At 38.9% G+C, this 24,845-nt stretch overlaps 1 protein-coding gene across 2 annotated transcripts in view; it reads left to right on the plus strand.

The window, feature by feature from the left end:
- SYTL3 (synaptotagmin like 3) overlaps positions 1-24,845 on the plus strand; it is a 37,654-nt gene that overhangs the window by 6,452 nt on the left and 6,357 nt on the right. The window contains exons 3-11 of one of the 2 annotated variants that reach the window (XM_074818873.1): positions 271-486; positions 5,011-5,075; positions 7,670-7,721; positions 8,972-9,044; positions 10,000-10,072; positions 14,590-14,714; positions 18,373-18,516; positions 21,270-21,448; positions 23,658-23,760. In XM_074818873.1, the coding sequence (XP_074674974.1) occupies positions 271-486; positions 5,011-5,075; positions 7,670-7,721; positions 8,972-9,044; positions 10,000-10,072; positions 14,590-14,714; positions 18,373-18,516; positions 21,270-21,448; positions 23,658-23,760 (1,030 nt within the window). The remainder of the gene's footprint in view (positions 1-270; positions 487-5,010; positions 5,076-7,669; positions 7,722-8,971; positions 9,045-9,999; positions 10,073-14,589; positions 14,715-18,372; positions 18,517-21,269; positions 21,449-23,657; positions 23,761-24,845) is intronic. The other variant, XM_074818874.1, reaches the window with a different exon arrangement.

Here is a 24,845-nt window from a genome sequence, read left to right on the forward strand (position 1 = left end):
TGGTGCCCTGCTCTGAGCATGCATAACTGACATGAACAGAGCCCCATTTATACAAGGCTATTGCTCTGTGCGCCGTTGTGGTCGCACATACGGTCATGGTGCAAAGGTGCTGTGTGCAGGCACCTGCAGACAGTGCTCAGTTGAGGTCAGACTCGAGGGCATATCTCCCACTAATAATGATACTAGCTTGTGACTTATGTGGGGGTTTTGGTCTATTTAATTTTTTTAATCTTCTTTTTCCTTTTTTTTTTTTTTAACCTGGGGAATTAGGAAACTCAAACTGCAGCTGCAGCAGCTTCGGTGGAAAGGGGCAAGAAATGTAAGCCATGAATACCAGGAGAGATCTTGCGCTCGCTGTCAGAAATCGCTTGGGTTATTGATGAACAGAGGTGCAGTATGTAATGGGTGCAGTCATCGAGTGTGCTCTGAATGCCGCGTCTGCCTGAATCCCTGCCTTTGGAAATGCACTGTTTGTTACGCTCATGGGTAAGAAATTTTACTGGTTTGGATAAGTGCTGGTTTACACTGGTTATCCAGTGGATGCACACTGGTTTTGTGTGTATCTCTTGCTTTAAACAGTTAATGAAACAAAGCCTCTGGTGGAATGAAAATGTTGGATGAAGTCCTGGTAGCAATGAAATTGATGGGAATTTTGTGCTACATTTCATGTAGGCAGTATTTCTCTTTCTGTATTTAGCAAAATGGATCCTCAAGGTAGACCAGAGGTAGTATGACAAAGATGATAACAACAAAGCATAGGAACAGTTGTTAGTTGGGTAGAACTCCTTCCCCTGACTCAATACTGAACCAGTGCATCATAACAAGTTACTGAAGGTGCTGTGTTTTGTTCTAGTATAGCCAATGTCTTAACAATTTCCTAATTGTGATTTTTTTTTTTTTTTTTTTTTTTGCCTCATGCTACAGGAGTGAGGAACCTGGATTGATGAATAATTGGAAGTCATGCTTTATATAAATTTAAAAACCAAAAAGCATTAATAACATTATCAGGAATTGTTTAAATGTGGTCAGAAATCCAAATTTGTTTACTTTGAATTAGTAGTTTTTCTTTTACTATGTCACCATGGCTTTGTTTTCCAGGAAACAGGAAGCAATCTTTCTTTCACTGTATTGGTACAATTCTTATATCAAAATACTCCATCATAGTCTATTCTATTCATCATAATCTTTCCAAACCAAATGGTTTAGCTCTATTTCCACCTTTGATGAAAAATGATATTATGTAGGCAAAGAAAGATAGTTTTGGAAATTAATGAACAGCTGTGCTGGATGATATATATCCCAGTACAAAGGGTGAGGATTTGGATGAAATTTTGCTTTATGCCAACACAAGATTAATACACTACTTCACTCCATCTTAAGATGCCAAAAAGAGATTTAAATAATGCCTGGGAAATGTATGGCAAGGTATTGGTCTTAAACTGAATGAATTACTACTACTAGTCTGAAGTAATCTTCGATAGTTTGGAAGAAACTATGAACTATCACTAAAAGGTGTTCTCTGAATCCTCAGTTTATTTTGCAATTTATACATAAATTAGGCAGATTAGCTCCATCTGTGTTTGATACAAAGCACTTGCTAGATTTTGGTGCATATATTTCACTATCTGTGTTTCATGCCATGCGCACTAAAAGGAAAGATTAAAAAGTTAACTTTCCATATCCTCCTCTAGATACCTCCCTCCACTTCTAATTCTTTTAAATTGGTTTCCAGTTATTTGGTAGCCACAGTGGAAATCCCCTGTAGAGAGTAGCTAGTTGTTAAGCTGCCTTGTATGGTGCTGTGCACCCTTCATTATTTCATAGGCTTGTCCAGATATTTAATGGTAAAACCACAAAAGTATGATTTAAATACACTAAAAGACATTTTTACTTTTCCCTGAGGAAACTACTTTTTTTGTCTTGCTAATATAGAGGAGTTCTTCAGCTGTCATTGAAATTCTTCTCCTAGCAAAGAGACAGGACATTTGATCTTAGTTGTGATGCAAAGTCCATTAAAATCGGTCATACTTCTTCTGTTGCCTTCAGTGAGCTTTACATCAAGGCTTCAAACCTCAAGAAGGGTAGGGAGTGCAGCAGTGAAGTAAATGCTCCTCAGCGCCTTTTGTTTACCCTGGTTAGGAAAAAATAGGATGACTAAGAAATGTAAGAGCTGATTTTCAAGTCCTGAACAACCATAATTTTGAGTCTTGGTTGCCACTGGAGTGTTTTTTCCTGAACAAAACATTATCAGCAGCAGCACTACTGAGATTCTCTCCTAGACACTAGGGTCATGTTTGTTATGAGCATGCAGGGATAGGTGAATGTTCATTGTTCACAAAATTAGAAATGTAAAAAGTCTTGTGGACTGACAAAGTTTGTGTCTTTCACCTGGAAGAGGCATCTCTTATGTCAATGGAAACGGTATAGTGTGTTTGTTTTTGGGGTTTTTTTGAGTTTTTTTTTTTAAAGGAAACCTGTCTTCTAGGAGTCTAGGCAGACATTTGCTTTGAAGGAGTTAAGTCTATTTCACTTGATAAAGATAGTTCTTTATCAGCTTTGTTGTCATGCTTTTGGTCATAGCTTAACTTAATACACTCTTCAGCCTAAAAAAAATAAATGTGGAGGGTATTTCCAGATCTGTTTTCGTTCTGTGAGTGGTCTAATTATCACATGAGTCTGTGCAGAACTGGAGATTAAACTCTGGGAAGATAACCATGGGTAGTGGAAAGAACATAAAGGGGAGGCTGGAGATGAGAATCGAGGCACTATGCAGAGCCCTTGAAGATCTAGTGCAGCCAGAGGTTTCAGACATTAGCTAATAGATCTCCATCCAAAGTAAGGAAGTATTCTGCCTCAAAGTTATTTTAACCTAATTTTCAAGCTCATCTGTGTTCAGTTATGTACAAGGATCTATGGTTAGGCATGAAAATAAATAGCACAATCTGCACAGGTAGTAAAATTTTTTAGTATTCTGCATTGCTACTTACAAAGGTATATTTTAAATGCCTAAAATGCCTTAAATTCAAGCCACAGAAAGAACGAACAGCATCCTACCTAGAGTTTGTCTATTTTAACATAGAGTAAGGTGAGGTGTGAAATGGCAGACCCAGGGATTTTGTTGCCTGGCCTTTGGTGGGCATTACTATAGCTCTCATGTTTAGAGATTTTGCTTTCTTAAGAAGGCAAGCCCTACATGAATTTACTGCCTTATATATTGATGCCAATTTCAACCAGTTTTGTCAGAGGGAATTGGAATAAAGAGATTGATTTCATAGAAGGAAAGTGAACTACTGGGCAGAGAAGAAAGTTTAGTGGCGCCTGCACTGAGGAACTTTTTGCAGTGGGACTTCATCCTATAATAAGCATCAGAAAATCCACAAGGAACAGAGATAATAAAAATGCACAAATATTAGTAAGACATTTCGATGAGAATTTGGAACCTGAAGACTCCAGAGAGTCTTCTCCTCAGTTAAAATTAAATTTGTCTCTTTAATAATGTATGAGTTCAGATTGCAGACTTCATTTAAGTCAGTTGGAGACAACAAAATGCAAATCTGCTGCAAATCTGCTCTTGGCAGAGCTATTTAGTCTGATATCATTTTCACAGAATTACAGAATCACAGAATCATCTAGGTTGGAAAGGACATTGAAGATCATCCAGTCCAACCATTAACCTAACACTGACAGTTCTCAACTACACCATATCCCTCAGCGCTGTATCAACCCAACTCTTAAACACCTCCAGGGATGGGGACTCCACCACTGCCCTGGGCAGCCCATTCCAACACCTAACAGCCCGTTCTGTAAAGAAATACTTCCTAATATCTAGCCTAAACCTTCCCTGGTGCAACTTGAGGCCATTCCCTCTTGTCCTATCACTTGTTACTTGGTTAAAGAGACTCATCCCCAGCTCTCTGCAACCTCCTTTCAGGTAGCTGTAGAGGGCGATGAGGTCTCCCCTCAGCCTCCTCTTCTCCAGACTAAACAACCCCAGTTCCCTCAGCCGTTCCTCATACGACATGTGCTCCAGACCCTTCACCAGCTTCGTTGCCCTTCTCTGGACACGCTCGAGTAATTCAATGTCCTTTTTGTAGTGAGGGGCCCAAAACTGAACACAGTAATTGAGGTGCGGCCTCACCAGTGCCCAGTACAGGGGTAAGATCACTTCCCTGTCCCTGCTGGCCACACTATTTCTGATGCAAGCCAGGATGCCATTGGCCTTCTTGGCCACCTGGGCACGCTGCTGGCTCATGTTCAACTGGCTGTCAATCAACACCCCCAGGTCCCTCTCTGACTGGCAGCTCTCCAGCCACTCCTCCCCAAGCCTGTAGCGCTGCTGGGGGTTGTTGTGGCCCAAGTGCAGCACCCGGCATTTGGCCTTATTGAAACTCATACAGTTGGCCTTAGCCCATCGCTCCAGCCTGTCCAGATCTCTCTGTAGAGCCTCCCTATTCTCAAGCACTTGTTAATCCTAACTTTTCTCATCCTGTGATCCTGGTGCCTGTGTATGACATGGATATCATTGATGTTAGCCTCCAGAAAATGGAGAGAGATGGGCCATGAAGCCATCACACCATCAGGGTTGTGGAGCTCAGTCCTCCCAGGTACCCATCCCAGGTTCTGCCTGGGAGCATGTCTGCTATCATTGACTTTCCTGCTCCTCAGACTGGGCTGCAGCTGTACGCAGTGGAGGCAGCCAAGTGCCTGGGGCTGTTATGCAAGTTGGTTGTATAGACTGGGGTGGACCCGGACTCCTGGCTTCAGAGCAATGCCTAGAGCAGTATGTATTGCTTTCCATGGGCAGTCCGACATAGCAAAAAGGAGAAAAAAAAACAATAATGGAGGGGAGGAATCCTTTGCAGACCCACAGCAAAATCAGTCAGTGGAGTGACCAGTCATGAAATCCTAGTTTTATGATAGGATTAAGAAAGATTGTTGAATGGTTACCAAACATTTGAAGAAATGCACTTTGGAAAATGTTGATTCAAATGTCTTTTGCTTGTTTTTCAGAGATGTGAAAGTAAAGGCTGGTGAATGGTTCTTTGAGGAACGAGCAAAGAAATATCCAGGTGAAGGTAATCACTGGAACAGACCGTAAACTGCTGTGTAATGTGTAGTCTTCATCTAAGTGAAACACAAAATGTGGTCTGCCACTGTATTTAATGTTTCTTCCACTTGGTAAGAGATTTGTCAGAAATTATCATGCAGTGCATCTGTCTATGCACTAAATAAAACATGAACACAAAGTAGCAGAATGCATTTAAAAGTATAATTTATTTTGTATGCGTAATACGAATAAGGAAATTGCTGGACATACCAATTTGAATTAATGGGCTTGTAAGGCTTCTAAGAAATACAATGACATGAAATAAATATAGAAAATTTAAAATATATGTTCAGGAAGGAAATGATCTTGCATCCATTGTTTGTCAAAGTTAAAACTTCAATTGTTTTCACTGAGAAAGTTCTAAAGCTTAAAGAAATAACAGAATGGAATAACCCCCCCACACATGCATAGCTATAAATCAGCAGAGAGCTAAACACTTACTGTTTCTTTACTTTTAGCCAGCTGTGCCATTCCCTTGTGTTCAGTCTTTCCAGCACAGTGAAAAATACAAAGCCCTAAAAGAAATTATAGAGGATGTGGATGGATGCCCTATGGGGAATGTGTTTCACCAACCAAGGGGCTGTTAGCCTTCATTTTCACCTACAATGACTAACGAGGTGGAGAGGATTTCCTTCCTTTTTCCCTTGAAGTGCCACTTCAGATGGGCAACCATTTCACCTTGTGACTAACTGTAGCTAAATGTTACAGTTTCACTTCCAGTATCTGCATGGTATCTACATTTAAGAATAGATGGTAAAGAGGAAAGCACTAGACCTTAAATACCTCTTGGGAAACTTGAATAGGAAGACATTTATAAATGGAAGAATGTAATCAGGCAAATTTGGGGTAGTATGTATTCACGAAAGACAGCCGGTAGAATATTAAGAAACTGAGCTACAGTTCCTGCTAAAACAATTAATCTAGAATTTGAAAGATTTCACTGAATTCGATTCTACCTAACACACTGATTTTTAAAGTGTTAGTTGACTGATCTTTAAAGCATGTTAATAGCTTTCCCTCCTATTCTCTTCAGCAAGTCTAAAGCCAGTAATTTTAACAATCTCTCTCAGTTACTGGAAAATGCTATGTTGCTCTCAGACACTGAATCTGATATTGCAAGGTACTGACTGTCCCTCTTTCCAGTAAAATAAATGAGTTCTCACCTTGCATTATCAAAGCTCTGTGGGTGCTTGAAGCATTTTGCCTAGGTAGTCTAATCATACTACTGTTGAAGTCACAAAGATCTAAGGATATACAGAAGATAAGCCTGCAGGGAGAAATATGTTTTGTTTAGTTCCTTTGATTAGACTAACTGATATAATTAAAGGGGTTAAAAAATGGCAAACTTTGAAACAGCAACTGTAGTAGTTACATATCCTTCAAGCCTGGAGAGACAGTGCCCTCTTTTGGTTTGAAAATATAACACAAGTGAAGTACTCGCTGGAAAATAAGTTTAACTGAAAAGAATATATGTTACAGTGGCAGAGTGAAAAATAAAAATTGCATCAGTATGCTTTTTATTAATTTTGTGTATCTTCTACCGAAGGAATAAAAATAATATTTTCATAAAAGTGATAGAGTGCCTTTACTGACCAATAAATTAAAAATCTAAGAAATCATTTAATGCTGTAATAAATGAAGGTAGTGAATATTACTTATTAATAACAGAGCATCAATTCTGGAGTTCTGATTGAAATTTGTAACACCAGTAAATTGATTATTATTTCTACCACCACCAATTACTTTTATGTAAGTAATATGTTGTAATTAATGACATCTTCAGCAAAGTACAGCTCACATGCTGCTTTCTGTATTAGGAATGATTAGTGATTAAAGCCACTCCAGATATTTTCGGTTGGCCATTTGTTACATGCATTTAGCCCTTCTTTCTGTTTGCGATCACTCAGGAGCAAACGATGTTTTTATGAGTCTTCATTGTTTGTGCCCAACGGAGCGCTTGCTCCTTGGTGTTCTTTACATCATGTGGCTGCTCACCTGAGGAGCGTGACATGGTTGCTATTTCCCCACAGGGCTGGCCTTAGCCTCACGTTTGTGAGCTAGTCATGCGTTTTCATGATTGTTCGGGTCCTTAGTAGGAAAAGTGAAAAGAATTTTTCATAAGATGCAAGAGGTGACCATGTGCCTACTCTTGTACACATTTTCAAGCTTTCCGTAGTGTTTGAGTTTTATAGTTGAAGTGTGCTTTAGTGCAGTGGGCCTGTGCACTACGTGCCACCTGGACCTCAGGAGGCTGAGAGCACTTAGCAACTTGTAGGAATGGGCCTGTTAGCATCTGTGCATGATTGTCCTCTGCAGTTGTGAAGAGCTGGTCTGAATGTGTCACCTGTGAGAGTTTGTGATACAGGAGAAGCTTGTATGGCATGTATGCTGATATGTCAGGTGGGGGTTGACTTCACTCCTGACTTGCATATGTATGAGCTTCTGTAAATACAGGCCAGTTCCTGAAAGGCACTGATTTTAAAAAGTATTATACAGGCATTAGTAACTGCTGTTGTTGCTAAATGACCTTTGGGTGTTTTGATATTTTTCTCTCCTTCACAGGCAGACATGAAACAGTTGGTGCAAAGCTTTTGAAATCTTATCAGAAACTGAGGTAAGACTCATAAAAGGACAAACAATCCTAGGAGACAGGATTTGTGTAGGTGATATATTGTATGTTATAAACCAGCCAGCAGTTTGTATTTTTTTATTATGAAAAACAAATTTCAATAGTGTAGAAAAGTTGCCACTTTTATCTGTCAGCAATCCACAGAAAAGGTCCCAAGTACAAAAGAGAGTACTATGTTTAGAGTAATAGTGTCTTATTTACTTGAAATGATGTGCATTATTTTTGTGATATCTGCTTATATTTTTTGCATGACTGTTTACACCATTATCTTTCAAATTTACACACTACTTTTAAATGATCAGAGATAAAAATCATTTACTAGGTATAATAGCAATAACATCATTATTTGCTCAATGGGAAATATATAAATAAATAATAGATAAATACTTTGACTAGAGGCCTAAGCATGACCATACTTAAGTTATTACCAGTGTTAAAAATGAAATAACAGCCTACTTAAATTATATTGTGTAAAAGAAACCCTCTTCCTTAAAAAAAAAAAAAAAGTAAAATAAGATACAAAGAGGTGCCCTCAATTTTATGATAATAATCTGATGAGGCATAACTGCCGAAGACAGAAACTTAGTCAGCTAGATATAATCTGAACGAGGGCTGTGTAAGGACTTGCTTTTACCTAGATGTGGAAAAAGTAAAAGAGAATCAAAAAGGAAGTTCACTGGCTGCCTTTAGGGTCTGTGACTGTGCTATGATAACAGAATCAGTTAGAAATCAGTCAGGTTTTTTTTTCACAGACAGGCTAATTACAACAGGTGAAATGTCTGGAATGCTGTAAAGGGGCTCTAACAGCTCTGGGCCCAGGCAAGGAAGGATCCTTTTAGTATTGTAAATAAAGGTGACTGTTTCCTGAAAACAACTTTGAAACAGCGATGGGATGTATTACACAGGAATTGTATTTTAAATCTTGGGACACAGATTGTAATACTGCCAACCATACAGAAGTCTAGGAAGCCTGTCCTGAATTAGGTCTTCCTGGTTGTTTTAAATTAATAATTCTGCCTACAGCAGCTCAAGACTGAGAAGATAGAAAAGTAGTCCTAATTCTTACAGGCAATAAGCCTGTGCTGCAGCTCTTGAAGACACAGGATCTTAACCCAGATCTTTAGACTGCAGGAAAGACAGATAATAAAGATACTGTCCATGAATGTGGTTTATTTATCCATCTATTAGCATAATATATTAATTGTTGTGCTGTTTGTTGTCTCTTAAATTTCTAGTAAAATTTCTGTCGTACCTCCAACTCCACCTCCTTTCACAGAATCCACAGCAGGAAGCAACATGATGGTAAATGTACGTATCTGAAAAATATATGTATACCTGCACTTCTTAGTTTGTCATTCATATGAAAAGGCCAGCCACAGAAGTGCAGTAAATACTGTAACTTCATATTGCAATATAAATGCTGCCTTATGTTCCTTTGTCTTTTTTTTTATGCTGCGTTGGTAATAGGAAAGAAAGGTCAGGGGCTATCTGGCGGGATGTTTTCAATTATTAGTTTTTGAGAGAAGTAATTAATCACTTTATTTGGCACTAGAATACTGCACCTGGCTTTTGGTGCCTCACTACAGGAAGCCTGGACTGAGATCTCCTGAGCTCTCTTTCACCCTGAAGGATCCCATGATCCTGTGATATTCCGTAGTCATTTATGAAGCGATCGTTCCATGTGTTACTTTCATTACTGAGAACAAATTTGATGGTTGCATTCACATTACAGTTTCTAGTGGTCAGAATTGTAGGACATGGCTCAGAACTCATCAAAATCGTACTACATTACTATTTCAGTTCATTTTGGACTGGGTCCTCAGGCCTGGGTTTTGAAGCCCATTGCAATGCTATAAGCATTCTAATATGTGCTTACCTGGAATTTGATGAAAACTCTTTGATTCAGAGTCACAGGAGCATCTGCAATAGATAGGACTTTCCTACTTGAAGTATTCAAAACATTACAATGGGTCAGTGATGTATTTAGTCGTATTTATGAAATTCCTGTGTGATCTTCCTACAAGGAGTTCCACTTATATATCAGAGACTACAGAACTGAAAAGATTGTTTTCCATCTTCAGACATTAGTGTGCCAGTTTCAACCATGTCAACTTAAGTCCTCAGTTGTATTTGTCTACAGAAGTAAACAAAGGGCTGCAGACTTACCATCTGATTGTTATGTGGTCTGTAGATATGTGATCCTGGAAACTTTAAAACAGCAAATATTTTGCATTTTCTTACTCTTGGCATCTCTCATTTGCAGGAACTCGGACAGTCTAAAAGTTTTAATAAATCTGTGGAAAACTTGTTTTTGTCTCTCACAACACATATAAAAAGTAAGTAGCTTTCACTGCTTTGTTATTCTAAAGTAACATAGTAAAACGTTTCAATGTGTTGGCCAAAAAATAGTTATAAAAAAAGAGTACTGAGTAATGGCTGAAATTACTAATGCTGAGACTGAGCCAACCTGAAAAATACAGTAAGTCTAATTCTCCTTCAGTATTCTGCTAGTTGTTTAACAAGCTGATGGTACCAATCCAGAATACCTTTCTTGTAAAGATGTGAAGACTGTAATGTTACTTTTAAGTTTAACAGTTGTTCAGATGCAGTATATTTAACTCATGTTAGCACAGCATAATAACCACTTTCTACTATAGTGATCTTCGTGTTATCTGACTAAACCCCAGCTGACCCTGTTGAAGAATCTATCGTGTAAGGGAAGTAGCGTTTAGTATTTTCATTCACTGGCAGTTTTCAAGATTACTTCTTTCCTGTTTCTCAGTCTGTCTAGTGGTGTGGGTTTTTTCAGTGCATACTTCTTAAGAGCCAGCCAGTCCTAACAACTCTTCTTTCATTCTGATCTTTTTGGTTCCTTCCATTCACCTATGCTGACTGCATACACAGTCTGCACCTCTAAGGCTAAATACACTGAGGACAGCCAGCATTTGTAAAGAACAAATTAAAGGCATCAGTGACCAGAGGAAAACAACTTCTGAGCCTTATGAAGATTACAGGGGCTTGCAGATTTACATGTATTTGAATGAACCTTAGTGTTTTCTTACTAGCTTCATCTTGGAAAACTCCAAATGTGAGATTAGACCTGAATAAATTTGGTTTTAGTGTCTTTCTGCTTTTCACCCTAACTGTTGTCTTAGCTCTTGTTTGGTCTTTCTTCTTAACTTCTTCCACCCATCCTAAAGGCCCATTCTCCTTTAACTACATTTACATTTAATGTTGTGTCTGTGTGAACACATATTAAAGCTATGCAGAGACACAATGGTTATCTCTCCTGAACAGAAGTGTAGTGTAGGGTGGCGTGGGATACTTCATTATTGGAAGCAGCTAGCTGAGGCAGCATAGAATTGGATGCAAACTAATTTATTCTGCTTTCTGTTAGTTTGAAGCCTGGTCATTTCCCACAGTTACTGGGAAAGACTCTCAGGACTTCAGCAAGCTAATTTAATAGTTCACTGCTACCAAAAGGAAGGTCCTACTCCCCCCACATCTGTCTTCTCTCTCTGTTTCTGGCCTTGTGCTGTCATTGCTTAACTTGAATTAGCACCAGTGTTTCTGGACCCTTCTGGAAACTGATTTAGCTAATTAAAAGGGCAGAACATTAACCCAGACAAAACACATAGGTGCTTTTTCTGCTGGTTTAGTGAGTTAAATAGGCTCAGGGTAGGGTGTATATGTTGGAGCCTGTACAACAGAGGGTGCTGGGGCTTGTGGCCAAGAGCCAGGGAGTGAGGAGGCAAGAGCAGTGGTTGCAGAGGATGGCAGCAAATTGTTAGCTCAGTTCAGCTGTATGTGAAACCCCACTCGTGTGCTATCATCCTCAGTTAGGGTAGAACCTTTTAATTTGTGAGAAAATAATAGGCTGTTGCAATCACTGAAGTCAATAATTAAAAACTACAGGGAGTCTTATAGGGAGAAAGACTTGGGCTTCTTGATTTAAGGAAACAGCTCTTTCAGATAATATGGCCTCTTAGTGAAACCTGGTACTGTGCTGATAAATGCTTTCAGTCATGAGTGTCTAAAATTAGTACTCTTATCTAGATAAAAATGTCCTGGTTTGCAGAGGTATTTAATACACCCAGCTCTTGTGTGTTGCAGTAAATAAACCTGGAGAACCTTGTTATGCCTCTGATTCTATCACTGAAGCCAGCGTGTGTTCATGTCTGAGAGCAGTGGGAACAAAGGATTTGCGCGTGCAGCACAATGCTGCCATTGTACAGTCTGCTCTTCATGCTGTTACCTCCTGTTCCACCGTGGTTTGTCAGCAACAGGAGATTATAATCCAATTGTTGCCATTTGGTGAATGTAAAATGAGTTGCTGGTTGTAGTTCTATTTGCAGTGCAAAATCGCCCTTGGCACTGGAGATAGTGTCTGTCTCATCGACTGACAAGTCAAAGGAGGTAGAGATATGAAAACTGAACAATCATTTTTTCTCACTGTAACCTGTGAGTGTGAGGCAAGCTTGTTTTTCTGCTTCTACTGCTGGTCAACCTACTCAGACTGTGTCTACTCCATTAGATCTCTCACTCCAGTCTCTTTTATGATCTCTGATTTCACTGTGTATTTTAAAAACCTGGTTTCACTTACAGTCAGAGATGACTTAATTGAGCCTGCCTATGAATGTGTCACATGATGCCTTAATGGTGTACACAGAGTACAGTAAACATCTGAGGACTGATTGCTGCTAAGAACAAAACAACCCAAAGTGGCTTCAAAAATCACACTTAAGAGTACCATTGTTTTTGAATACAATAATGACATATTGTCCGCTGTCTGAGGTTCCTCCACAGAGGCTCATGTTGTAAGAGAAATATTTATTTCTTCTGTATGAATTAAACATATGATAGCTATTTCATGTACCACTTATAAGTTATTAATTCTTCATGAGAGATTATCTGGGATTTACAACAAAGTGTCTGCTGCTAAGCCTGCTAGTTTTCAACTTCAGATATCACGGATGAGTGCTGCCCTTCTCTTTAAGTGAAGTTCTGACTGTACCCTGAGGAATAAGAAGCAAAAAGTGGTGCACTAAATGTCCAACTGTCCTACAGATTTATTTGACGATAAAGCAGATGTTACTGAAGTGCTAGTTCAATGAAGTACTTAAGTATGGGCATAAGCTTATCCATATGAATAATGTTATTGAAGACAATGAGGTCTACTCATGTTCTTAAAATTATATGTGGTTTGGGACCACAGTATGTAATATTTCTCCTTTCATCCGTATTTTGGATAAATGTCAAAATGTTTTCCAATATGCTCTGCTTTCTAATTTCCATTGTCATGTTGCTTTATGTTGTTATAATGATCTTACTTTTATCCTGAACCAAACCAAACTGCTTTGCAAATCAAACTATAGGTAGGGACAGTAGTAGCTACTTCTGCAAGGACACCGCATTTGATAACGTACAATTCCTTGCAGCAGCTATAATGATAGAAAACAAGGAGTATAATTTCCAGTTGAAACAGCAGGAAATATTTAGGTAGGCAAAATACAATTATACAAAATGGGACAAGTAAGGGCCTTCTCCTCTGTTTCTTATTCTTAGGAGATCAGTACTAAAGTTAGAATGATAAAATGGTTTGGGTTGGAAGGGACCTTAAGGATCATCTAGTTCCACCCCCCCGCCATGGGCAGGGACACCTTCCACTAGACCAGGTTGCTCAAAGCCCCGTCCAACCTGGCCTTGAACAATTCCAGGGAGGGGGCAACCATAGCCTCTCTGGGCAAACTGTTCCAGTGTCTCACCACCCTCACAGTAAAGACTTTCTTCCTTACATCTAATCTAAATCTACCCTCTTTCAGTTTAAAGCCATTACCCCTCATCCTCTTGCTACACTCCCTGATAAGGAGTCCCTCCCCATCTTTCCTGTAAGCCCCCTTTAAGTACTGAAAGGCTGCTATAAGGTCTTCCTGGAGCCTTCTCTTTTCCAGGCTGAACAACCCCAACTCTCTCAGCCTGTCCTCACATGGGAGGTGCTCCAGTCCCCTGATCATCTTTGTGGCCCTCCTCTGGACTCACTCAAGGAGGTCCATGTCCTTCTTATGCTGGGGGCCCCAGAGTTGGACACAGTATTCCAGATGGGGTCTCACAAGAGCGGAGTAGAGGAGAAGAATCACCTGCCTTGAGCTGCTGGCCACACTTCTCTTGATGCAGCCCAGGATACGGTTGGCTTTCTGGGCTGCGAGCGTGCGTTGCTGGCTCATAGTCAGTTTTCCATCCACTACTCCTCCCAAGTCCTTTTCCACAGGGCTGCTCTCAATCCACTCATCACCCAGTCTGTATCTGTGCTTGGGATTGCCTTGACCCACATGCAGGACCTTGCACTTGGCCTTGTTGAACTTCATGAGGTTTGCACAGTCCCACCTCTCAAGCCTGTCCAGGTCCCTCTGGATGGCACATCCCTTCCCTCCAGTGTGTCAACTGCACCACACAGCTTGGTGTCATTGTCAAACCTGCTGAGGGTGCACTCAGTCCCACTGTCCATGTCACCAACAAAGATGTTAAACAGCGCCAATCCCCATACTGACCCTTGAAGGACACCACTCGTCACTGCTCTCCACTCAGACATCAAGCCGTTCACCGCAACAATTTGAGTGTGACCGTCCAGCCAATTCCTTATCCACTGTGTGGTCCCTCCGTCAAATCCAAGTCTCTCCAATTTAGAGATGAGGATGTCATGTGGGACAGTGTCAAATGCTTTGCACAATTCCAGGTAGATAACGTCAGTTAAAAATTCAGGATGAAAGTTTGGGAGCTACAGAATTAGCCTATAAATCTACAGGATTGCTTGCAATGTTTGTTACAGTGACTTCTCTCTTTATTTTCGCTTCAGAAATCTCTAAGTCCCAGAATGATATGGCTGACAGACATCTCCTAACCACAGGTTATGGGCAGAACGTGGAAAGAAGGAAGCAAAGAAGGAGCCAGTCTGATACAGCCATCAACATTACAAGCAGGGTATTCATATTATTATACACAGTGTCTAACTGTAAGGGCTGTTTCAGGAATGGAATATATTTGTAGGAGTGACTTACACAGTGGAATTAACTTTTATTACACAAGCAGAGCTTAGCTGATGTTCACTGACTGTGGCCAAAACTCTGACTCTTCACCAGGTTTTTGTCTGAGTCTGCACACTTGATCTCAGCCCAGAGCTGAAATGTTAGACTGAGATTTTACAAAGATCCTCACATGGGGAGGGAGGGGATGGGTCATTTTGCTCTCAGGTTGTCACAGACTCTCTTGAGGGTGATTGATGTCTGCTCTCTGTGATTGTTGGGCTGCAGGGAGGTGCTCTCTCATCCTCCTCTTGCCCCTCTTGCTGCTTAACAGGACCAAGCTATGACTATCCAAAACCTATCCTGACACTTTCTGAGCACTTTTTAATTTGGCAAGGAGAAAACGTTGACTGCTGTTAGTTGTTGGGCAACTTCCCTTTCCTTTTGCTTTGGTTACAGTCTCTAGCTTTCAGTGTTTTCTTGAGAAGTTTGAGAAACATCCAGCCATCTGTTTTTCCACAAATTGTGTAGGACTGAAGATGATGTCACATATCTGCTTTATAGTTACACTGAAGATTCTGTTTTGTACACTTTCACTTCTCAAGTGACTGAACTTTGTCCATACTCAGTTTTCCACATAGTGGGTACTTACTGAATCACCTTGTTCATCTGAATGAGGTAAATGTGGTCTGCTAAGTGCCTGAAGTAGATGCTGAGAACAGCTTTTGCTTTGGGCCAGACCTCATGGCAAGTATTACTCACAGCTCCCTTGCTGCACACTTTTTACTTTCCTCTGAAGTGTTAGGTGTTGATAAATAGGAGAGACAGCATGTCAGACCGCATGGTCTAGTGGTTTGAATTGGCCCAGCAAGGTCTGTGTACCCTGCGAAATTAGTGCTGGTGTTTTTGTATGCAATTATATTATAAACAAAATTGGCAACAATTATTAACCCAATATAGCCAATTATTAACCCAAGTGCTTCTTTCATTGTGGCAAACCACACTTCAGTGTTACTTTATTCCACTGGCAGAGCACTGCTCTTTTAATGCATCAAGAAACGTTGGAGTTGGAGATAATATGAACTTAAACTATGCTCCATTGCATGCTGATCACACAGAGTCTGTCATGTTTAGAAGAGAGATACGGGTTATTTGGCTTGAGAAATGTATTAGTAGGGGATTCCAAATTATTTGTGTGGGTTTTTAATTGCTCATTTAAAGATTTAGAACTTAATTTATGTCCACCCTTTGCATTACAGATTTTGAAAGATAGACTTCAGTGTTGCTAGAATTACTGTTGATCTTTTTTTTTCTTGTGAATGTCATCTTTGCCATTTAGGTTTTTTAATATTGAAGGAAATTTTACTTGTCTGTCCCTGCACTTATAGCTTTTTGTATCTTTACTGTGATTTTAAAAATTATTTTAAATCTCTGTCAATGGCACTATTGAATTAGTCTTTCATTTATTTTTTTCTTCTCCATCTTTGTTTTCCTTTATTAAAGGTAGCTGTTTACATCCTTACTAGAGCTATGACTTAAGTTTAGGGACAGAACCTGTTCTAAATTTTGCACGCAAAAAACAACTAATTACTCAAATTTATAACAAAATATGATGTAGAAATCTTACTTGCTGTGATTTCCACCCCAGAAAGAATTTTCATTTTTGGAGAATGAATTAAGCAAGTATTTTTTTCCCCTAGAAAGTGTGCATTTTTCTCCTAGGAATGACTGGGATGTAATAGCTGTAACTCTGCCATTTTAAATGTGCAGGGTATAAGACTGCGGTGCCACTTCAGTCTCAAGAGCACTAACTGTTTCTTAAGTAGTTTTTCAAATTTGTGATATGTTCAGAGCTTGATTATTTCAGACTAAAGTTGAAAGAGATTATGTTTAACTTCAGTAATAGGGAAAAAACAATCCATTGGCAAGAACTACCAGCCAGTGTAAAATCTGGATTTAGGAAGTTGATTGAATAGTGTTTTCTAGGGCCTTTCACCACCAGAATCTGTAAGCAAGTTCATTAAAGAAATTTCAGTTATACCTGCCTCACTGGGGGAACAGCATACATGCGCAAGCTGTGGAAGCTGTTTGTGCTGCGTGGGTAGCTGTGGGTTACCCCTCCTGTGACAGCGGGTGCACGCTGCTGCAGACGTTAGCGCTGGGCTAGGTGGGAGTCTTGCTTATGTGACCTGATGCTAAGTTTAGCACTGGTAGTTATGTTGCCTTGTCAATCTCTTCTGTTTAACACAATAGAGAAGTCTTTCTGATCCAAGTAGAAGCTAAAATTCAGTGTGTCATATGTTGTTTTGGTTAGCAAGGAGAACTGATGGTGTTGCAGGTTTTTATAAAGCAGAAGACAATTTCTCTGCTGATATGATGCTTTGGTTTTGGGGGGGGGGCGCAGGGGGTTGAGGCTGTATTCTGAATGCATTTTCTGTCTCCTCACAAGGGAACTTAATGAATTCTTACATCTATTCTTAAGGTAGGGCAGTTATTACACATAACAATTTCTGTGTGTTCTAATAACAGCATACTGGTTTGGATTTTACACATCCTGTTTTTTCAGAAGTAATCTCCTCTGTTGTTCTCATTCTTTAGTGCTTTCTGCTGATTGTGAAGGAGGGGTTCCCAGGTTTATTGAATATATATTATCTGTTTCTTTAATGCAAATATGTCATGGTCCTTTCTGTTGATTCAGTCACACAATATTCTTTCTAGTCTTTCAAGTAATCCCTGTTACACAAATTTTTTTAAAAGAAATTATTTTCTTAGATCCTCATCATGTAGAATTTCTTACCTCACTCTTTTCCTCCCTGTTGAACTGTGAACATACTTTTCATAGATTGTATTATCCAGGAGTAGTGGTGTGCCAGAATGAGTTGAAATCTATTTTCAGCATATTTCTAACCATATGTATTAATCTTTTGGCACTTACTTAATTCTATTAACTGTTGTTATTGGTAAACAGAGGTGGCTGAAGGTAAATCTCAAGGAGTTTTGTACTATATATCTCAATTTTCCACAAATGATCAGGGTTTTCATGGGAAGATTGGAAAGGTGAATGGACTTGGTCAAAGCAAAGTCAAGAACACCTCAGAAATTTAAACTTTTTCTATAATCAAAGCTAAATAAGAACTTGTGAGTCTGTTTCTATTTTCGAGTCTCTTTCAACTTACATTAATTCTTGCATAGGTAGACGTGGACATGTGTCATGCATATTGCAAAATACTATTTTTAATTTTCTGGAGAAAATTTTTTTTTCTTCCAAAATTACTGTTTTGTTAAAGGCTAATAAGGCCTTTCATTAGTATATTGCTACTTTTGGTGTGTTATTAGTAGACTGTTGTTAGTAATTGCTGTGGTAGTGATCCTTAGATTAGGTGGTAGTATGTTGATTTTAGAAAATTCTGAACATAATGAAAGTACTACTAGCTGGGATGAGAGAGTTGTAAATCGACATTTAAATTAAGTTACTATATTGTCTTTGAAAGTGTGATACCTGTGTGACACTGATCAGAATGAATTGTAGCTGTTTACCAAATTTTCTTCTGATAACATTCCTGAAGGAATCAGGGCATTTTTCTTAAATTAAAAAAAAATTGCTGAATTTCTTACAGATGAAAAGTATACCCAGTCTTCAACAGCTCATCACTGGGGCCCAAAATGACAGTGAAATTCTGACCAGAAGAAATTACAAGGAGGAAGAAGACATAACAACCAGTCCCACAAACGATGCCGTTTTCTGTGATGCCAGAAAATATGTAAGTTAAAGGGTGAAGCACAACAGAACAGGTGCTTAGTGGGAACAGATATAAAAGCTAAGATCTTGTGCAAAATGTTGGTGTATTTTGGATTATATTGCAAAAGGAAGGAAGAATTTTACTTGAGTTTGTATCTGATGAAAGACTGACTGCCTTTGGTGGCATAGTAACACTGTGAACTTTTTGCAGCATAAGCCCAGTCAAATTAATAATGGATAATTGATAGATGGTTATATCGATTAATAATGAATAATTGATAGATCAGCTTCCTCTGAATTTTATTAATGCAACCAACATTCTTCCCATTTTATATTAGTGTTGTGATCGTGAGTGTCGCTCTTTCTAACCTAGTAGCCAGCTCTTTCTCTTAAAACTTAATTTAACAGAAGGGTTTTGTTATTCTGCAAAAACTGTGGTAATGGAAACATCAATGGAAATTCAAATGTCAGTGTGTCAGTGAATGAAGAGGAAGCTGACAGTGATGGAAGCCAGGGGAGCAGTTCATAGGTTTAGGGAATGGCACTGAGTCATCCTCTAATGGACGGCATTTTGAATACTGTAAATGAGAGACAAGGAAGCCAGTTATAAATTAATTCAGCACATGCTTTAAAGCCTCTCTGATTAACTGTGGAAGCTAATTTCTATGTATTAATGATGAGGTTAAGCAGGGTGAAGTATCCGAAGAATCCATAACTGATGTTGTAAAGAAGGGAACTAAAGTGACTGTTAGGGAATCAAGTTAAACCAGCTTGCTCATTTTGCAGAGGAGTAGAAACACACACAAAGATCTTGGTGCTCTCTACTAGTTTACTGCACTGTGAAGTCTGAGGTGTTAAACTGACAAATGGATAAGTTTTTGATGACATTTATGAATCTAATGACAACCATTTGAACTGGGCTATAGACAGCCCAGGCTTAAAATTGAAATATTTTCTACTATCTTGTAAAGGCAAAGGCCAAGTTCCATTAAACTTCCCTTTGTGGGTAAGTGTTGGATATTGATGGCTGCTCCGTGAAAATGTATCTTCCAAAATATCAGATGACATTGCTTCCAGTCATGCCAGCAGGAGTGCAATACATGAAGTCATTGCTAAATCCCTGTTCACTGAACCAAAAGGATGAGTGATTTCTACATTGAATGTGTGTGACGCCTGGTCAGGTGGGAGACATATGTAGTGATATTCAGTCCAAACATTATTAATCAGAACACCTATCTGGCATCTAAATAAATAAGAGGTTCTGTGGAATAAATATTAGGGACTTTTGCAGAACTTTTTTTGGGACATAAGAGCTAAGACAAAAATCTGTTTGCATTCCTTTGTCATGAAGAATTTTGGTGGAAAATAAGCATTTTCTGGTCAGATGAATAAAATTATGTCACTGAGTGAAAGAGCAGAGCTGAGCAAAAGCTGCAAGGGAGATTGATTATACTGATAAATGTCTCGTGGAGGGAACAAGATTACATGCAACAAGCATCAGGTCAAAACAGTCCTAACACTTGTTGTGACTTCCTCAGTAAGCACTCTGACGACTCTTTTGTCAAGCTGGTATGTTACTTAGAGCTTATAGAGTAGATAACTTCTTTAATCTAATTAAGCTGTTGGTGTGAATTTTAAAATGAGTATTTGGCAAGGTGCGCAAATGAAGAAGAGCATCCGCATGGAAGAGAGATATGATCTTATAAACACTACTCTGCAGTCTTAGCTGCTGGGTTGTGCAAGGCAGAACTCCTTGGTTAACCAGTCCTGTGTGGGTTGGTGTTTGTTTTCAGAGGGAGGAGTGAGCTAACACAGATATTTTAGCAATCTAGGGCAATGTTGCTGTGAGATTAATCACACAAACAATTGTGTCTTCATGACATATGCTATGTAAAAAGTTTCTAGGGCTCACCTTAAAGAATATCATTATAAATGAATGGAGACCAAACTGTTTTGATTGTGTTGATAATTTGTCACTGTGAAGGCTAGCTAGCACTGTAAAGTTACATGTCTGTGCTGGGCCACAGAAAGGATTATAGTCTCTGCCTTCATTGCAGTTTCATGGCCTCTATAAATGCTAGACACAAATGCTGGTTATGTATGTGGCTGGACAGTATCCAAACCTTTGCCCCAAAGGCAAAATTAGATGAAAGGAGAACAAAGTGGCTGAGGCGACGTAGGAAACAACTTCTTTATGCACCAGCTGGATGTCTTTGTATTTTAATCTTCCCTGAACAGTGTTCTGCAGTATGGAGCATGTCATTTTTATATGGAGTTGGGGCATCTTGTAGAATTTTTACTGGATGTGCAAGGCCACTTTTGTTTCCTTTGATATGTGATAGAACCTAATGTCTCAGCAGTGTAGCCTACTATGAGCTATATGTATTAAAAGTAGTCTAGTTTGATGTTTTTGTATGTTCTTAGATTTCAGAGGTTTTTTTCACTCTCTTCCTTTCAGACACTTATCCCATTTTTCTCATGGGATTTCTCAGTTTTATTCAGAGACAATTTCTAGATCCAGAAGTTACCTAAGAAAACATTTTCTTAGCCTAGAGAGCTTATTGAAGAAAAAAAGGCAAAGCAGTAGAATTGCGATTACAGTCATAATTTTCAGGGCTGTTATAGAAGCAACAGAATGTTTTATACAGGTTACCTTAAATCTTCATGATTTGCAGTAGCTCTACAGTCATGTCTGTAAAGATGCTGACCTTTGAGGGAAATGTTTTGTCCTGTTTGATCTGAAGCTACTTTTCCCAAATATTTGTCTTTTCTTAGGGAAGTTTGTATAGTCTTAACAGCACTTGCACTGACTCTGGCAATTTTGGCAAGGCTAACATCACAGGAGAAATAGAGTTTGCCATAAGATACATCTTCAAAGCTTGCGTCTTAGAAATTTGCATCAAGGGATGCAAGAACCTAGCTTATGGAGAAGAGAAGAAGAAAAAGTGTAACCCGTAAGTATTTCGTAGAGGAGAAAAAAATAAGGAAAATATTCTGGTTTTAAGATATTTATGTATGCTGTGATTGAAATTGATTGATATATGAGATAGTATGCCATATTAGCACTTCCAGAATATCCAACATATCCAGCCCTTTTTACATATCCACACTACAAGACAAATAGATTTCATATCGGTGCTTATTCCATTCTGACCATTTTCTGCTAATAATTGTCTCTTTCCCTGCCTGTGAGCAGGCAGTTGGGTATCTGTGTTGCTGATGAATAACTTTGGATCTCGAGAATATCTGTGCAGATTTTAGCTCTTAAGTTCTGCCCTCAAAATTAATACATAAGTGGTTAAAACATGAGATGTTGTGTTACTAGTTCATCTACTGACTCACTGTGGGTCACTGGGCAATTGCTATACTACTTCTGTGCTTCCATCTTCTGTAATAAGAATAGAAATTTCAGATCTGCAATGCATTTTAAAATCTAAAGCTGTTTAATAATTATGTATTATTTTAAGAGGAAGAAATACCTACTTCTGTGGATAAAATGCGCCATAGAAGTTTTTGGTTGGATAATTAAGTCTTCATGATTTGTCTGTTTATTACTAAACGATCCTCTCTGACCACGCAACAACCATTCATAGAAAATCACCCGGTACAATACCTAACTGCCTGTCCTTGCCCCTGCTGTCACACCACGTTTGAGCACTTGAGTGACCACATTGGATTTGTGGAGTTGCAGTCACCTTCACCCAGAAGGAACACGGCTTTTGTACATCTTGGAGAGGACGTTCATGAAGACGAGCTTGGTGATGAAAGGAGCCTTGCTGGAACAGCAGCTCCTGAAGCAAGGCAGTTTGGGAGCGCTTCAGAAGTGGCTCAAGGTTCTTCAAGTCCCCTGCAGGTTCTTTAAGTCCCCTGGTAATTAAGCCAGGCAAACAGTTGCTGGAAGCCTGAAAGGCGATATGGGAAGTGCCATGTAGCGAACATTAGGTTCTGTATTGGTATATATTTTTATATTTCTGTTGGTTCCCAAGACAACAGGAAAAGTACAGTCAGTGTACTCGACAAACTTGCAGAAAAGCAGACTTTTAACTGATGTTTAAAACCTGTTGAATTATTTAGCTTGTTGACTGGTTTGAAGTCTGACTGGCTGCTTTTTAGTTAAATTGATCTGGGGTGATAGAGCAAGAGGCTAAAACTTCTAGTACCTGGATATTTTAAAAAGTAGTTTTACCTATGGATAAGTTTGGAAAAAGTAGGGAAGATGTGTAAATTCTGCACTGGCAATATGAGATACAGCTGATTTTATTTACCCAGTAAGTTAATCAAGAGGCTGTTTTAAAAATGGTTTAAATCATAATATCTAAATACATACAAGTACAGTTTAAAAATATGTAGTATTATGTTAATAATCACTCCTTTCCCTGCCAAGCTGTGAGCAAGCACTCTCTATTGCTGATACTCTTTAGTTTTGAAGCCATAACACAAATACAGCCCACTGAACTCATATTAAGGGGAATATTTAAGTATCAATGTTCACATGACCTACACATGAGAAACGTTGGGTAGGAATCATTGGTGCTTGATATCAGTCCAACTTTTTCTTGAATCACTGTTAGGGCAGTTTTGAGCACTTTAGACAGTCTCCCACTTTCACTCTAGTGGCTATTATAACAATTGGCATTTATAAGAGTTATGAATTATTATGTATTGTTTGTATGATTATACCTTTTTTTGCTACACGGTACTTGGTGTTGTAAAGATGAGATATTTTCTTCATGAACAAGCAGCAATTATCCTAAAGTTGATTGAGTTGATTTTTTTTTTTTTTTCTTTGAGCACATATGCTGTTTGTTTTCATCATTGAACTGTCACTACATCTGACAAGGTGACTTCCTTGGTGCTATTTTATCAGAGGCCGAGAGTATGAAAAAAACCCATTCCTATTCAGATCCTAATCCTTTCCCAATTAGAATAGAATTGAAACACAGGAGCTGAATGGTGTACAGGGATCCTTATAGTCTGTCTGCTTTTATTGAGAAAGGATATAAATCACAACTTGCCATGTTATTGCTTGGAAAATTGCAAAGTCAATAAAATTGTTTAAGAATTAAGAAAAATCTCTCATCTAATTAATTTTTCTTCTTAATTTGATTTCCTCCCCCCCGCCCTTCTTGTCACTTTCCATATATCCTTCGCTCTATCTACAAGGTATGTTAAGGTTTATTTACTTCCTGATAAATCTCCTCGGAGTAAGCGGAAGACAGCTGTCAAAAAGAGCACAGTGGATCCAGAATTCAATGAGACTTTGAAGGTACCACTTGCAATTGAGTGCTGCTAGGTGTGCTTTTCCATGGTAATATCTCCTTTTGTAATGTACAATCCTGAAAGTTCAGAATCATCCTGATGGGGCAAATCTAGGAGTCACTGACAACAGTTATTTTAAAAAATTATGTTTTTCAGTCCCAATAAGAGAAAATGGTTTTGGAGTTACAATGGTAAATTGCAAACCATTAGAAGAGTCTGCCTTTGTCCATGAAAACATTTCTAATGAATTCCAGTGTTGTTCTGAGTTACCTTGTGGCAAAAGCAAAGCATCTTCAACACTTTTTCTGTACATTCAGAAACTGGGTGTCTTGCAGAGCAGTTAGTATTTTACACAAGTACCCTTTTCAGCTGATACCCCTTTTGTCAGTGCCACTGGGAGTGTCTCTGCAGTTAGCTGAATGCAAACTGAATTCCACCACCTCTGAAACGTTGTCTGCTTCCCTTTCGCTGTGCAACTGGTGCCAGGCTATCTCTTTAGTGTCTTATTTCAAACATTAATAATCCCACTGGAGAACGGTAGTTACACTTTTAACTCCTTAATGCCTTGCAATATTACTTCTCGCTTCTTTGTAAGAACTGTGTGTAGAAAATAGGAGCTATTATTCTCACTCCTCAGACACTTAATGAAATGTGAAGCTGAAGCTGAGTACTGTCAGCTGGGAGAGGTTGAATTAATTTGGTTGTTCCCAGCTCCAGTTTTGTACTCGGATCACTACAAACCCATTTTTTGTGTGCATCAGCAAGCTGCAGTAGCACATAAGATGAGCTCTTCAGTAACACGTCTTGGAAGAGAGACGAAACTAAGTTAATAGAGTGATAACCTTGTATTGTTGCTCTACTGAACTACGCAAAAGTTTCAGTGTTGCTCCCGTCTCTTGGTGTGTAATGAACATCAAGAATTTGGAGAGTGAAACAGGCAAAATGTTTGAGAAGACCATTGTTAAAATTTGATAACAAAAAAAAAAGGTTTACGTAGTGTATATAATTCTCATATAGCCCAAAGTCTGTATATAGGGCTTAAGCTGGGAGAAAAAGGAGCCTGAAGTTGGAATAATTGGTCCTAATTTTATA

This window comes from Strix aluco, chromosome 3 (genome assembly GCF_031877795.1).
Source record: "Strix aluco isolate bStrAlu1 chromosome 3, bStrAlu1.hap1, whole genome shotgun sequence".
Taxonomy (NCBI): Eukaryota; Metazoa; Chordata; class Aves; order Strigiformes; family Strigidae; genus Strix; species Strix aluco.